The sequence below is a fragment of the Tachysurus vachellii genome, chromosome 3 (assembly GCF_030014155.1).
Source record: "Tachysurus vachellii isolate PV-2020 chromosome 3, HZAU_Pvac_v1, whole genome shotgun sequence".
NCBI lineage: Eukaryota > Metazoa > Chordata > Actinopteri > Siluriformes > Bagridae > Tachysurus > Tachysurus vachellii.
In genome coordinates this window covers 29738852-29755916 of record NC_083462.1, presented here as the reverse complement: position 1 = coordinate 29755916, position 17065 = coordinate 29738852, and the positions used below count along the sequence as shown (strand labels likewise).

Genomic DNA, 17065 nt, shown 5'->3' with positions numbered 1-17065 from the left:
GCAAAAGCTGTTTTCATTTAATCTATGTAGAGTGTTATTTTGTAGAGGAGAGAGTTTGATGTACAGTGTTCTGCTAATGGATCAGACACTGTCTTGTAGCACATGCGTGCATTCTCCTTCCCTCCATCATACTGTATACCACAGCTTCTGTTCGGATCTCGGCAAGTCTGGGGGCAGATCATCATGGATGACGACTAATCAGGTGAAGTTCAAACCCTATAAAACTGAACTGCTGGTCATCTCAGGTAATTTATCTCCAGGTCAGGATCTTGCAAAGTCCCTACACAATGATCTGATCTCACCTTCTAACCATTAACAATCAATCGTCCTTTTCTACTCATGTTGCTAATGTGACAGGCTCATACCAATTTCTTATCTACAACATCAGTAGGACTCGGCCATTTTTATCCACACAAGGTGCTTGTGCTTTAGTGTCTTGTCATTTCGAGATTGGACTACTACCTCTCACTGCAGGCAGGTCTACCTATGAACGCAATTCGTCTTCTGCAAATGATCCAAACTTTTTTTAACTTGCCTAAGTTCTTGCACACCACCTCACTCCTGCGCTCCCTCCACTGGATTCCGGTAACTGCACACGTTATATTCAAAATACTGATGCTTGCCTACAAAGCCAACAATAGACCAGCACTCTCTAACCTCAAAGCTCTTGTCACTCCTCTATATAGGAAGACTCTTCTGTTCTGGTACCAAGATGGTGGAATGAACTTCCCCAAGATAACCAAATAGTCGAGCCACTGGCTTGAACGACGGGTGAAGAATTAGGTTTTGGGTTGATGGAAGCTAAGACTTTAACCTAGTGAACCAGTGTTCAAAGCATGTTTGTACGTTGCTCTGGATAAGAACATCTGCCCGAATGCCATAAATGTAAAAATGTTGCAGCATAGCCACTGTTCCCCTCCATTTGTCAAATGAATTGTCTTGTAATTAAAATATGTCTGCCAATCCAGCACCTCCTTCTGTCCCTCCCTCCCTCCCTCCCTCCCTCATGCTATTCAATATTTATAATTATTTTTTTCTTACAACTCTGCTCTAGTCTTGTCCTGAGGCTCCTCAATTTCTGTCAAATAGAGAAAACTGAAGAGTTTTTTTTCGGGCATCTACAGTAGCACAAAAAAAAGTGTATAGGAGTTTGTGTGTGTGTGCGTGTGTGTGTGTGTGTGTGTGTGTTTTCGTTTTCCTCTATCTTTGTGGGGACCGAATGAAAACCAGACAGTTGGAGCTTGTGTGGATATTTGGCTCATTTCCATGCAGTATACTGTAAACAGTGTACGTTTATTTAAAACAGGCACTGAGGTTCATGTACAGTAAAGGTTTGATTGAGGTGTAGGAAAAGCATTCATTAACAGCATTAATAATAATTATACAAATAGAAGGTCCTTGCTAGAATAGTAATACAAACATGTGTGTATGTGTATATGACTGTGTAAAAGAGAGAAGCTCTTGGCAAGTAGAGCCAGTGAGCCTAATTAATTGTGCAGGTGGAAGAGAAAGGAGCAACTCGCCAATTCATTCATCATCTGCCAGTCAGCATGTCAAGAGTGCAGGCTGTAGGTTTGTGTGGGAGAGAGAGAGAGAGAGAGAGAGAGAGAGAGAGAGAGAGAGAGAGAGAGAGAGAAGAGAGGATTGTTTCACAGCTAGCTTTGCATTGCATTGCTAGTTCCTGACTGATGAGCTTTGGATGAGGGACTCCTGTGGTTTGTAGAAAAGAAAAAGGACAGAGAGGAGAAGAAGTCACAACACATATGCCCTCGTCATAATGCCCCCTGTTTCCCCCACTATGGCTTGATGCATTTCTGAAGAAACAGAACAGCTAGTTTATTGATTCCACCTAATACAGACAACAGAGCTGGTCACTGTTATGTAAACAGATGCAAACCATAGGGTTCCAAATTTAGAGAGCTAGACAGCTGACTGGGGATGCAACACTCAAGTCCCTGCTCCAGTGACATACATATATGCCACAATGGACTTACAGACATTTGAGGTCAGGAGATCACCAGGTTCCACAGCCAGCTGCATCCAGACATCTAATGCGCATACAATGTTGTGCACTCTGAGTGTGTTTCACTGCTCCAGGATACAATGCTGGTGAAGCTATTGTGTGCATTAAGAGGTTTGTTCAGGTAGGCATGTTCAGCAATGTTCAGTTTTTTTAGGTAGAGACAGACGGTAACTCTGAAACCTAAGCAACCTCGAAGTCCAGGGTCAGGCAGTGTGTCAAATGATTTACGAACAGAGTATCAAAGGATAGGCAGAAGAAAAAAACAAGAAAACAGAAGAAGTAATAGAAATAATTTGGTAACACTCAAGAAACTGCAACCAAAGACGGATGAGTGTTTAAACAGATATGGTAATCAAATGGCAGATTGCAAATAAATGAAACAGTTTAAGATATGGTAGGGTAACCATGTGGTAGCCTCGTGGTTAAGATGTTGGACTATTGATCGGAAGGTCATGAGTTCAAGTACCAGGTCCACCAAGCTGCCATTGGGCCCCTGAGCAAGGCCGTTAACCCTCAATTGCTCAAATGTATTAAAGGAAAAATGTAAGTCACTCTGGATAATGGTGTCTTTCTGGCTAAATGCCAGAAATGTAAATGTAACCACCCATGACAAGACAAAAGTAGCACACACATGTGATGTACACAAAAAACATATGAAACACGGAAGCCAAAGTAGCACCGTAAGTTTAGACAACAGAACATGCAAATATAAATAATGATCATCAAATCATTACAGCTGTATTTTTATTGTTAACATGCGTTGTTAAGCCACATTGGCAGAACTCTTCACACAGTAAATGAAACAGACATCTTTGCAGAACAAACTGAATCATTTTTCACTGCTTTCACACAAAATACATTCAGTGAGCACATTATCCAAAATTCATGAACTTATGAGTCAAACTCCAGCACCTGAGCAAAGCTAAATATCTGCAGCACATTTTTCAACTGCATGCTCACATGTTTCATGCAGTAACTGGACTAAAATACAGTATATAGAAATCTTAGTAGAATATTTACAATAAAACAAAATCCTAATCATCCCCAACACATATAATTAAAGTTTAACTGAAAGTTCACTCTGTGTCTTGTTTATAGTTACCATTTTTCAATAAAAGGGACTTCAGAATAATTCAGTTTGGAAACATGGGTGAAGGAAGACAGGAGGGTCGGTGAGGAAGGAAAGGTGACCGAAAGAGGGAGAGTGATATATTTCTTCAGAAATATATAGAAATACTATTGACTTTTATTCTTATTCTATTATGAAATACTGATTTCTGTGAAAACTTATTGAAACTTTTCTGTAATGCTCTCTGTGCTCTTAGTGTTTTTAGCTCCGTGTGTTATGAGTTACAGTGTGTGCTTTCTGAGTGTTGCTGTACGGTCAAACACGCTTATTTTGAGCTTGTATTGGTGCTTTGAGTGAGTTTTGAGGATGACATGAACTGTGTCTTTATACCGCATTATTTATTTATTTATTTATTTATTTTATTTACCAAATTCCCAAATTCAGTCATTCATGTTGTGGATCTGGGAATGCCAGGTGTTAGGGAAGAATACATGTTGTATGGAATACCAGTGCAACACACACATTTCAGACAGTGTTTCTTCTGGCTGTGTGCATCGGTGCATCAGTGCATAGCTTCTCTCTTGTTGTTGTAACATTCATCAGGCTTTAGATTCTTCTCGCTGGGTGACTCCACTCTTGCTGGCAGAGAGGATGATGGGTTGCGGCCTTTTCCGTCTCGAGGCCGACCGCCTGTGGGCTCCTTCTGATAGACTTTGGAAGTCACAGATCCGTCCTGGCTGTGCTAATATCCTGCAACCATTTCAGCACATTTAGTCAGAAGATTGTCCTTAGGAGACAAGGAATGAACACAGGAGGTCAATCCTCTCTCACACACACAAACGCATACACAAACATAAGCCCACACACAGCCTGCTGACTCATTCATTACCCCATCTGGCGCCATCTGTCCTCCTTAAGACAGGAAAGGTGAGCATTTCCTCTGCTTTACTTTTCCTCCCTTTGGTTCTCTTTCCTCCTTTTTTCCCTCCATGTGCTAAGGTTTGGTGCTAAGTAAATCTTTGTAAATCAAAGAGGAGAAAGCTAGAGAAAGCTTAAATATCAGTTTAATTTACTATGATTATTTAAAGTTTTTTTTTTTTCTTTTTTACTTTTGTCCTTTTATGTCTAATATTGTTTTTTTTAATTTCTTACACTCTTCATGGAATATTTTCACCATCTTCAGCCGCTCTTGAAGCCTCTTCAATGCAGATTTCCTCTACAAATTTTCCATTTTGCTCTCTTAGACCCTGGGAACTGAAATGGACAGGATTATGTGTCCTGAATCGACTCCATAATGATGAAATGTGAGATTGTGTGTATGTTAAAAAGAGAAATGAGATAATCTTTTGAAATTTATTTACAAGTAGAAGATAAAAAAAACTTAAAAATGCTGTTCATTAGATTTTCCTATTCAATCTAACAGCACTTGAGGAAAAGTGGGTTTAAAAAATGAGTTCTACTGAGAGTTAATATAGTGGGTTGAATCCTTGCAACCAAAAAAAAAGTCTACTTTGTTCTTAAGCCTTTAGGGATTTTCACGCTTGAAATAGTTCCTTGAGTGATGGTAAACTCTCTAAACAGAATCCTAGGTTCTTTTTCTAACTTCGCTCGGTGTTTCACTATGGGAATCTCTTTGGGCGTGACCAACTACGGAAGCTCTTATGACACCACGTCTGTTTTTGACAGACGGGTCGACCTTCGACCAGGCTCCGCCCTGCCCATATCAGCCAGGTCAACCCCTGTATACTGTACGTCATTCACGCTTTCTTCCCATGGGAGACTGCAGCAAGCTCTCTCAGCGCATACCGACTTTTAATCCTGGCTCTTCATAATCTGAAATTTAGAATATAAAATAAAAAAAGACAATTTGTGCAAAATGTTTCATAATTGTGTATTTCAAAAGTACGTTAGCAGCTCGATAGGACATGGAATCCAAAAAAAAAAAAAAAAGAGAGAAATAGCTAATAAATATAAAAATGCTATTATGGAAGTGATATTCAACAAGTAATATTCGTTCTGGCAGCACTAACACGTCCATACGGCAACGTGTTATTCTGCAAGCCTAGGTGTCACACGCTGTATTTGTTAACGCTTCTTCAACACCTTTTCTAAATCAATTTGTAAAGCCGTTTTCTCAGCCCCTTATAGTGCTGTTCCCATCATCAGACCCCTCGGATGCCACCTGTTCTCTTCATATTGATTGCTTACACACCGGATTGTGTGCTGTTGCATCCGTCTGGGTCGCGTCTGCCTGTTACCTGAGTCTGTTTACCAAACATCACTCTCTCTTCATTGCTCTTTAGAGACTGTAGACATTAACTGTGAGGGGAAAGTTGACATGAACGGCATCAGGTGGTGGTTAGTGTGTTAATTTGTAAATTAAGACAGCAGTAAGGTTTCGTTTGTGTGAAAAATCAACTTTGAACTGGATGAAAGTTTAGTTTGAACTGCTTGGTTTTTATCATATTTACATTGACAGCATTTAGCAGATGCCTTTATCCAGAGAGACATACAAAAGTGCTTTGAAGTCTCTATCAATGAATACATTAACACTGGTTCACTAGGTTACAGACACAACCTAAAACTGTTCATTTTTTATTTATTTATTTATTTTTTAAATTTACACATAAAACAAACAGGGAAAATAAGCGCTAGGTTTAAGTGTTTCAGGAAAAGGAAGGTCTTTGCTCGGCGTGGAAGTTCATTCCAACACTTCAGTATCAAAACAGAAAAGAGTCTTGATGTATACTTACATCTTACCCTGAGAGATGATGGGACCAGTTGAGCAGCACTAGTAGATTGCTAGCAATCAAATCCCAATCATATTCATATTCCCATATTCCATATTTTTTTGCCAGTACACCGGCATTCCAAATCAACTCATCAGACCTTTTCAATGACTATGTACAAATGAATTATTTTGTGGCTGCACATATGAAAGAAATCGAGTCAGGACACTGTTGGCTTTCACTGTGACATGTTTTTACCTCTGAGATGTTTTCACATCTTACACAGAATTTTAGTAGTACAAATTTCAGCGGGTTATGAGCAAACACTTTGGCTAGATAACAATAGAAATACTTATGAAAATCTACAATTTCTTTAAGATTCCTGGTGTCTACTTTTAGTCATTAAGGACCACTGTGGAGTGTGACAAAGAAATGCTGAACATAGGCACAACAAAAGAGTGTAATTTAAATTTTTTTAGCCTCTGGTAATTACGCACCTGCCATTAAAATGGATTATAATCCAAACATAAAGGTGTCCAGTTGATGGACGTGAATTCACAGACACATTCTAGCTTGAAAACTTGTCATCTTGGATAGCAGGCCATCACATAAAGCAGAACCCCAGAAATTTATTTTTTTAATTATTATTTTTTTAATTCGACAACCAATCACAGTCTTCAAAAAAATACCTAGTAACGGGTTTAGCCCTGCCTCCTCTCTTAAATAAAAGTGTTTGTATTTGTCTTGCTCAGAGAAACTCTGAGATTGGTCCTGAATCACTATTCAGATAAGATTCCTAGTTAGGAATTTTTAATCTAAGTTAGGAGCTCACTCAGATGATTCTTAGAATCTTTTAGAATACATGCTTTAGTGTAGATCTGTGCAGAAGAAGAACTGGGGGAAGGAGGAATGTCAGCAGACAAGCTAACAGAAAAAGGGCCGTCACTAGCTCATAGCTTTTTTACCAAATTCAAGTTCAGGGGTAAATGTTCTGTGTGTGTGTGTGTGTGTGTGTGTGTGTGTGTATATGTATGTGCACGGCATGTATTTTTACCTCACACCTGGTATTCCCTGTTTCACACCAGGATTGACTGAATTTGGGAATTTGGTAAATCAAGGCTTTAAAATACAAAAATGTAAGCAGTAATAAGACAAACGAGAATCATCTTGTGTTACCTACTTCTTCATCTGTTGATGCTTGGTCATGTCCCTAAATCACATCTGCATACTTACAGCAGTGCCCCAGGTTTGATTCCATGGCAACCCAACCACTGAGGGGTTAACTCATAGTGACAGCCCCAAGCCCATATAAAATGGTTGCATCATGAAGGGCACTCGACATAAAACATGTGCCACGTGGATAGGATCTTTCTGTCATTATCCTGAAAAAAGAAGCTTCCTGAAAAACGATGATAGCAACTCTTTATACTGGTTTTTTTTTTTTTTGCATGGTAAACAGTTAGAGTAAGCAATATTAACTCATCCTTTTTTTACTACAAGGAGAAACATTTATAACCAAAAACCTGATCATATTGTACTCCCACATGATCCACATGACCAAACTGATACCACAGAAATGGAAGCACACAATTGTAAAGGATTGTGTAGGATGTCTTTGCATGCTGTAGTGTTACCTTTTATATGTATATGTATATATGCTTCTGAGGCATGCAAGGTTTATATGCTTTGTCATTCTCACACTGCACAGCACTTCACTCAGTCATTATTAAAGCTGACAAGTGTTGATTTATTGTATCAGTAAAAACATGAAGCTGTGCATTGAAGACAATCTTCAGGACTGACAAAGAGAAATGTTTATATGACTGATGGGTGCAAAGTCTCATAGCACAGATCTTTTTTTTAATTGTAGATATTTAGATTTGTTCAAGTTCGTAGCAGGATTATTTGTAACTAGCTGTGCTTTTCTCTGAAGTAGGTATAGGTGTGTGTGTGTGTGTGTGTGCGCGCATGCGTATGTGTGTGTGTGTGTGTGTGTAAAACTCTTGGCAGGTGTAACAACCTAATTTGCCAATATGTTAGCCCCACAGCTCAGGAGATGAGTTGGCGGCAGGTGCAGGCAGCAGGACAGAGAGGATTATGGGAATAGCACTCAGGGGACAGAAATGATGAGTTCATTCTGACCCCAGTGTTAGCAGCGGCTGCTGAGAGAACCTACTACTACTACACACTTTTGAGTGTACTTAAAGATGAAAGGCTTTTCGGCTGTTCGGGACTGGCATCATGAGTATCAGTGCTTGTGTTTGTGCCAATAAACTGAATGGGAAGATGTGCTTTAGAATTGTACTGAAACAGCAGGACAAGTGGACATTAGTCATAAGCCTGGAGTTTACTAAAAAGATTATGTGTACTGTACAAGCTAGATTTTTTTGTATTTTTATTGTTTAAGCTGCAAATCTGGCGATGGAATTCTTTCCATCAAGCAAAAAAAGGGCTGTTTTCTGCTAAAATTGCTCCATGGAACTTCTTGACATTGATAGATTTATTTTTTACTAACTATATAAATCATATTAATATAAAGATGCTCATTCTGGTAATTTTAGCAGTTCAAGACATATGTCTTAATAACAAAATAGAAATACAAACATCTCCGCTGTTAACTTTATTGTTCTCTCAATACTGATTCCTCTTTGTAGCTTTTTTTTTACCCGAGAGCTTTGGTGGCAATGTATGTGGATGTGGTAGATCAGTGGATAAGGTGTTGGTCTACTGAGACAAAGGTTCTGATCCACAATCACTGGCACTGCTGAACCTTTGGACAAGGCTCTTAACTCTCAGCTGCTCAGTTGTATGAATATAAGACGCTCTGGATTAAGGTGTCTGACAAAATGCTATGATGCCAAGATGAAGAGATTATCTTAAAAATAAATATTTGCCTTATTAACTTAAAGAAAGCGAAAGAAAACAGAGAGCAAAGATTTTGTCATTTTCATAACATAAATGATACGGCTGACCTCATGTTATCGATGATGTCATGGATCAAAACTAGAGTAAGTGTGGAATCACTCTCACTCACTCACTCATTTTCTACCACTTATCCGAACTACCTCGGGTCACGGGGAGCCTGTGCCTATCTCAGGCGTCATCGGACATCAAGGCAGGATACACCCTGGACGGAGTGCCAACCCATCACAGGGCACACACACACACACTCTCATTCACTCACACACTACGGACAATTTTCCAGAGATGCCAATCAACCTACCATGCATGTCTTTGGACTGGGGGAGGAAACCGGAGTACCCGGAGGAAACCCCCGAGGCACGGGGAGAACATGCAAACTCCACACACACACAAGGCGGAGGCGGGAATCGAACCCCCAACCCTGGAGGTGTGAGGCGAACGTGCTAACCACTAAGCCACCGTGCCCCCAGTGTGGAATCAGTATAACCATAATGTAGATAGGACCAAACACAACAACGCTCATTGTACGTAACAGATGCTAGACATAAAATGCTGTACAAATATGACTTGAATAGTAGCACGAACCTGGTTGAGGTGTTTATGATCATGTGACTGGGTGCTGGATGACGTGAACACGTGAAGTTGTGCAGTGGCTAATGGGTGATGTACTGTAGTCCTGCACGGCTATAAGCACTGATCTGATACGTGAATTTTAAATGTTCCTGTGTTTCAAAATTGTTCAAAATTTCTGCATAATGAAATTAAACACTAGAGATTGTGTTGTTTGTGTTTGGAAAAGAATCAACACATCTACACAACATGTATCTGCTGGTACACTCGCTCACTACTGACTTCAGAAAAACAAACTTGTCTATCATGTTATGTCGTTATCTGCGCTGACAGGAGCGCATGCAAAACAGACCTCACACTGAGGAAACGTTACAGCTATCAAGAAGCCAAACTTCTAACACTTAAGTGATTTGCAAAACCAGTGACGTTCACCATTTTGTCAAAGCGCATGATCCATTTGACATTTTCAGTCTGAATTGAGACGGCGCTCCTGTCACGAAGCTAACAGCAGCTGACGCTATGATGCTGTGACGCTATGCTAAAAGGGTTGTCGTACACAGGATGTCTTTTTTTTTTTTTTTTTTTTGGGGTGGGTGGGGGGGGGGGGGTGGTTTGCTGTCAAAGCCTGTCAGTATGTTTTGCCTGGAAGTCTGAGATTTCTCGTAGAAAGGGTTGTCAGATTATTCAGAACACAACCTCTTGAACATTTTATCCCTCTGTCTGTCTGCTGTATGTCTGCATTAGCCTTAAATTTTCCCCACCCTGTAGACCACTCACAAGTGTCTGTACTCAGCGTCTCTCCAGTTAAAGTGTGTGTGTATTGTGTACTTTTTATTCGATAACCCATGGGCATATATCTTCCCATGTCAAGCTTCAAATGACTAAGCATTCTGTCCTAAAGGGGCAACCAGACGCGTCATCATCATTATGCTAACCTTGTCGTTTAGCAGGACTTTGTCCTCCGAAAGGTCACATAAAATACTCTACACAAGCTTGTGAGTTGTCACTAGAGCAGAGGGACGCAAAGATCAGTTTCAGTTTTCAATTGGAAATGCTTATTACTAATTTAGTATCTTTTTGATCTTTCATTCTTGCCTACTGTAGAAATCCACCTGCTGTTATACAGTATGTTCCGCCTCAGTATTACCAGTGAAGAAATTCAGCACAGCATCGATTCTAACCCGACTTTTAAACCTCCACATTGTCAAATAAATACTGTGAGTTCTTATTTAGAAGGCTAACTGTTCAGGGAAACTATGTTTAGGTCCAAAGCGCCTTGACTGGCACATACGCTTATGTGTAGCAAATAAAGGTCAGTCTGTGGATGCTAGTCATACCTGTAAGCCTGAACAACCTGCCATTGATTTTTACCACATGCTGTTTGAATGGCTCTCCAGAGATTTTTTTTTAACTAGCGGTGCCTAGCAGCTGTCAGGAGAACTGAGTGAAAAGCATTTCAAACTCTGACACCCACAGGCCTGTTAAAGCTGCTAGATTTTTGAATAACTACTGATTACCTTCTTGAAATGTGTTAGGGAGCTGGACTCTTTCATGCTGTAATCATTTGTTAGTTATATTCCTGGCTTTGTATTCATGCTTCAATGTTTCTTTTTTTTTCCAGTGGGCAAAGTGATGGTTTGGAGAGCAGACGGGAAGGAGATAGCATACAGATTATTTAATTTTTAATTTACTTATTTAGCATTTAGTGTAGGGGGGCACGGTGGCTTAGTGGTTAGCACGTTCGCCTCACACCTCCAGGGTTGGGGGTTCGAGTCCCGTCTCTACCTTGTGTGTGTGGAGTTTGCATGTTCTCCCCGTGCCTCGGGGGTTTCCTCCGTGTACTCCGGTTTCCTCCCCCGGTCCAAAGACATGCATGGTAGGTTGATTGGCATCTCTGGAACATTGTCCATAGTGTGTGATTGTGTGAGTGAATGAGAGTGTGTGTGTGTGTGTCCTGCGATGGGTTGGCACTCCGTCCAGGGTGTATCCTGCCTTGATGCCCGATGACGCCTGAGATAGGCACAGGCTCCCCGTGACCCGAGGTAGTTTGGATAAGCGGTAGAAAATGAGTGAGAGTGAGCATTTAGTGAAGAGCGGCAGAAACCTACACAAGGATGCATGAAGCTGGAGTCTACAACAAGGGACTCGGGCCACAAGGCAGGGGACACTGTGGACGGGGTGCCAACATATCACAGCCCACAATCACACACACATACACACACCCACACACTATGGACAGTCTACAAAGCCAATCAGCCAACAAGGCATGTCTTTGGACTGAGGATGAAATTGGAGTACCAGGAGAAAACCCATCGGAAAATATTTTAACTCCGCCCACTCAGGTTAGAGGCTGGAATCGAACCCACAATCCCCCAGAGGTGCAAGGTGAAAGTGCTATCCTTAACATATAACAAGCTTCAAGCTCATCCAAACACGGGCGTTTGAGGTCAAACCTCTTTGTTACATCCCCCACAATGCTGCTGGATTAATTAATCCTTTCTTCTTCTCTAACTTCAGTAATGCAGCAGTGGTTTAATCGTTTATTTTCCAGCTCTCTGATATCCTCATATGTTAATTCTGCTTAAACAGATCAGAACTTTCATGCTAAAGCTACTCATTGTGCCAGCCTACATAACGCAATATGTAAGGCTTATGAATCAAGATGTGGGCGTCTTTGTATACATTTCTTTGTCTAGATCTGGCACAGTGTGGCATTGTCTCTGCTGGATTATGTCTCCAATGAATCAATCCAGGGCAAAAAAAAATTCTACTTATGCAAATGCAACAACTGTTATGAAGCTATAAATGCTGAACACATACCACCTGAGGTTGCAGCTTTTTAAGAGCCAGATATACCCAGGAGGGCATGAATCAAACAAGTCTTAAAAAAACAAATAACTGCTTACACACACACACACACGCACACACACACTTTGCCACTATGTATTAGGTCCTTCTCAATTGATTTGAGTTGTAAAAACATCCCTACAGGCCAGAAGCTATTGTTTGGTCCTAGTAACGAAAATTGTTTATGTTCCCTTTGGCCCATGTTGTCTCTCTCTCTCTTGTCTCTCCTACACACAAACACACACACATTGAATCGCACCACATTTAGTATGCTAGGACTCTCTCTCTCTTTCTCTCTCTCTCTCTCTCTCTCTCTCTCTCTCTCTCACTCTCTCAACTTTCTAGAGCAAACTCTTCTGAAATCTTCAGCATATGTAGTACTTCAGCATCATCATACTACCAAAGTATAGTGATATCATTTCTGGAATTTAAAAAAGAGTGCAAGAGCTCAAGAGCAGTAGCAATGAGAATGGGCATTAACATAAGCTCAAGATGGTGTGAATTGTGTTCACACAAAAATAGATGAAGCGAGTCAATGTTCCAAGTGTGATAGAGAGGAAAAAAAATCACCTGCTTATGATATGTCTGGGCACATTGCAATCTCAGATTCCTCTTTTTTCTGTTATAAATCATCTACCTAATCATCAGATGTTGAGTAGAATGTTTTTCTGCTCACTTCAGTTGTACAGAGTTATTATTTTAGTTTTTATAGCCTTCAGACCAGTCTGCAAAAAAAAAAAAAAATACAGGAATGCTTTGAGGACCATGACAGAGGTGTTGACTTGGCCTCCAAGCAACTGTGGGATGTGGTGTACAGGACTTAAACATCTTGGTGCCAGATACCACAACAGACCTTCAGAGGTCATGTGGAATCCACACCTTGATGGGGCAGAGCTAGTTTGGTTGTACAAGGGCAACCTACACCATAATAGGTAGGTGGTTCTAAGCTTATGGCTGATCGGTGTATAAATATGGATATTGTAGCGACTGGCAACTACAGAGGGCTGTACACAGACAAACCAGAAAGGACCCCAAGAGTGTGTGTAGGCACATCAGGTTCAGCAAGCGTCGTCTTTGCTTTCTTTCACAGGCCCTTGAAAACAAACCTTCGCAGTGGTGATTTTTGTCACTAATAAACTAAAAATCTTCCCTGAATTTGCAGCACCCCATGATACTCTCCCAGTTTTTCCTGGAGAATTAGAAGTTCTTCCTGCAGCTCATATTGGGAACTTGCTTTTTGCCACATACTGTATCTGCCATTCCTCCCTGAACAGTGTGCTTTCCACATCACTGGTGGTGAAATGGCGCTGTTACCCGAGCGGCAGTTGTGAGAGGAGTGAAATATCTGAATATATTTATGTAAATAAAGAGAAGGAGAGAGATTGTCATAAATGTTTGTCATATAGTTGCAAAAATATAAACTTATTTGAAAATTATATAATGCTGTGCCTAAATAACAGGGTGTAGAATAAAGAGAAAGAAGGAGTGAAAAACAGTAAGAGGAACCTGGTTAAGTCCTTAAATGAGAACAGAGATGCCTTTTCTTGTTCTGTGTTACACTTGGTTGAGTATTCATAGAAGCACCGCAAACCATCGATCGACTCTGTACCAGAGACACGGACTCTCTGACAGCATGCTATTAAAACCAGTGAGCTAGCATAGCATAGCACATACCAGGACTGAGGAGAAAACCTGCTAATACTAAAACAAAAACCATGCTGCAGGTACATCCATAGCTGCTTCTATAATGATCACCAGAAGCTTGTTTGACTATGTGTGTGAGCAGCATGAGCCTAAAATAATGAAGTGCTGTCCTGTTGTGCTTTCACCATTGATAATTTAGCTTCAGATGGCTTCTCTGAGAACAAGGTAGGAAATAATGAAATAAAAGCAGGCTCTTGGGTTCATGCTGGCGGTGCTTCTGGTCTCCTTTCAAGCAAATATCTGTATTCTAAAGTTTCGTGATGGGAACGTGTGCACAGACAGGCTGGGTATCGCTTATTAAAACACATTCTAACAATGTTCTACACAGTGTGAGCTGAAATGAATTGGTGATTCTTTATGAAACACCGATGCCCCAATCATTTACTTGTGTTAGTGTGTGTGTGTGTGTGTACATGGTTGTGTGTGACTGGCAGGTAGTTTTCAATCTGTGGCTTCAGGAGTTTCAACATAGAGAGGAAAATTGTGACTTATATAGGAGGCTTGTTTAACAGAACATTCAAAATTTTTCATAGGATTGCTTTCAGTTCGGCTGGAGCGATATTTGCGTTTAACTACGCATGGTGCAATATCAAGATATACAGCAGGGGCAGAATGTGAAGCAAAGCGACCAGGCTTTCCTACCATTAGAAATGTGGACCCATCAAGTCCTACACATTCCATTTGGCAAACATACTTAGAGACTAAATCTGACATCTAACTATGTTGTATGAGCTTTTATGTTTTAGTCATCATCCAGGATAAATATAGGCTGAATGCTGCAGCAATGGATAATCAACACCCATGAAATATTAACAAATGCCTGGTGCAGCAGCCATGGCCTGTAAAATGCCTGGTCCATTTAATAAAATCTAAAAGCTAACACTCTACTGTAATCGCTGTAACAGGAACATTTTGGAACAATCTAAAGTATTCAACACGGTAAGAAGTTAATGTAAACAGAGCAATACAAAGACGGCCAAGTTGGTGTACCTCTGGTGGCGCAGTATATTGACTGAGGTCAAGGTTTGTATACGATTAGAGCTGGGTGAGGGTTAAATGGTTAAAAATGGTTTCTAAAGACCAAGGTTCCTGGAATTGGTAAAAGAAAAGCTACAAAGGAAAATAAACAGGAAGTACTGCAGTTTCAGCTCAATTTCATCCATTCATTCATTCATTCATTCATCTTCTACCGCTTATCCGAACTATCTCGGGTCACGGGCAGCTCAATTTCAAATAGAAATTAATTGAATCAAGGGCTAGAATTATGCTGATGCAAATTAGTAAATAAAGAACAAAATGAAAATTAGAGTAGAAAAAAACAGACAAACAAAAAATTTTGAATTGGTTTAGATTGCACATATTGCAAAGAATTGCATTTAGTTCTAAAATAAAATACTGTGTTGTAACAATACAGTTTTTGTTTTATTATTTAATACAAGCTAATTCATTAGATCACATTAGATTTTAATACATAGCAGAAAGATGTTGCATGTATTTGTCTTTGCTTCTGTTTGGATGTGTTCACAAAATCTATATGGCAGTGATTCCTGCTTGATAAATTGCTTCCTTTTGCAGATACAGCAGACAATTGAATGAAGTGCCTGCTTCCGTTGAAGCATATTATATATCTTCTCACTGTGTGTGCGTATGTGTGTCGGTTTCTCCCTCAGGCCTTGTTGGCTGTTATTAAAATCTGTTTTTTCCCCTTCAAACGGGATCATAGTGTTCTCCCAGCTTACAATACACTCCAATTAAGCTGAATATCCGAGGCCTTTTCTGAGTCACAATATAATGAAAGAAGTGAGACAGAATGCCATAGATTTATTACGTTATTGATACTGAGTTATTGCTCTCTTACCTTGCGGTGTTTACCTGATGCTGTTGTTGCAATAAAGGTGCTTTTTATTTTTCCACAGATGAGGATTTCATAAAGTAAATGATGAGTGTGGGGAGAGGCAGGCCAGTGGGACGACACTTAGCACTGACTTATAGGCACAGTGGAGTCTAGTAGCGGCCATTTTGTTCCTCAGGCAGTGTTACACGGTAGTAAAAACAAAAAAACAAATACAAATTTGGAACAAGGACAGACTTGATCCTGGGTGAAACTTGTACTACACTTACATAATTTGCCAACACAGCTCTGTTGAATTTTTGAATCTGAAGGAGTGGATTAATTTTGTACTACTGAATGGTTCTGATTAGTAGATCTGGCTGAAATAGAAATACAATTTTTATATACTGAGCTGTGATCATGTGAGTTATATACAACAAGATGAGATAATGAGCTGCGATGGGTTGGCACTCCATCCAGGGTGTATCCTGCCTTGATGCCCGATGACGCCTGAGATAGGCACAGGCTCCCCGTGACCCGAGGAAGTTCGGATAAGCGGTAGAAGATGAATGAATGAATGAATGAATGAATGAATGAGATAATGAGATGTTTACTTACTGAGATGAGATAATGAGATATTTATCTTGATGTTTAAATACTGAGATGAAATAATGAGATGTTTATCTTGATGTTTATATACTGAGATGAGATAATGAGGTTTACCTTGTTGTTTATATACTGAGATGAGATAATGAAATGTTTACCTTGTTGTTTATATGCTGAGATGAGATAATGAGATGTTTACCTTGTTTATATACTGTACTGAGATGAGATAATGAGATGTTTTTATTGATGTGCATACACTGAGATGAGGTAATGAGATATTTATCTTGATGGTTATATACTGAGATGAGATAATGAGGTTTACCTTGTTGTTGATATACTGAGATGAGATAATGAGATGTTTACCTTGTTGTTTATATGCTGAGATGAGATAATGAGATGTTTACCTTGTTGTTTATATGCTGAGATGAGATAATGAGATGTTTACCTTGTTGTTTATCTGCTGAGATGAGATAATGAGATGTTTACCTTGTTGTTTATATACTGAGATGAGATAATGAGATGTTTACCTTGTTGTTTATATGCTGAGATGAGATAATGAGATGTTTACCTTGTTGTTTATATACTGAGATGAGATAATGAGATGTTTACCTTGTTGTTTATATACTGAGATGAGATAATGAGATGTTTACCTTGTTTATATACTGAGATGAGATAACGAGATGTTTTTATTGATGTGCGTACACTGAGATGAGGTAATGAGATATTTATCTTGATGGTTATATACTGAGATAGAATAATGCGAT

At 39.8% G+C, this 17065-nt stretch overlaps 1 protein-coding gene across 5 annotated transcripts in view; it reads left to right on the top strand.

Moving 5' to 3' along the window:
* The window catches only part of dab1a (DAB adaptor protein 1a), a 156852-nt gene that overhangs the window by 68623 nt on the left and 71164 nt on the right, over positions 1–17065 (top strand). Inside the window, exon 1 of one of the 5 annotated variants that reach the window (XM_060866672.1) lies at positions 4347–4396. The exons of the other annotated variants lie outside the window; for them this stretch is intronic. Coding sequence (XP_060722655.1) covers positions 4387–4396 — 10 coding nt within the window. The 5' untranslated portion in view covers positions 4347–4386. Of the gene's footprint in view, positions 1–4346; positions 4397–17065 lie in introns of those variants that run through there. 5 annotated transcript variants of the gene reach the window in all.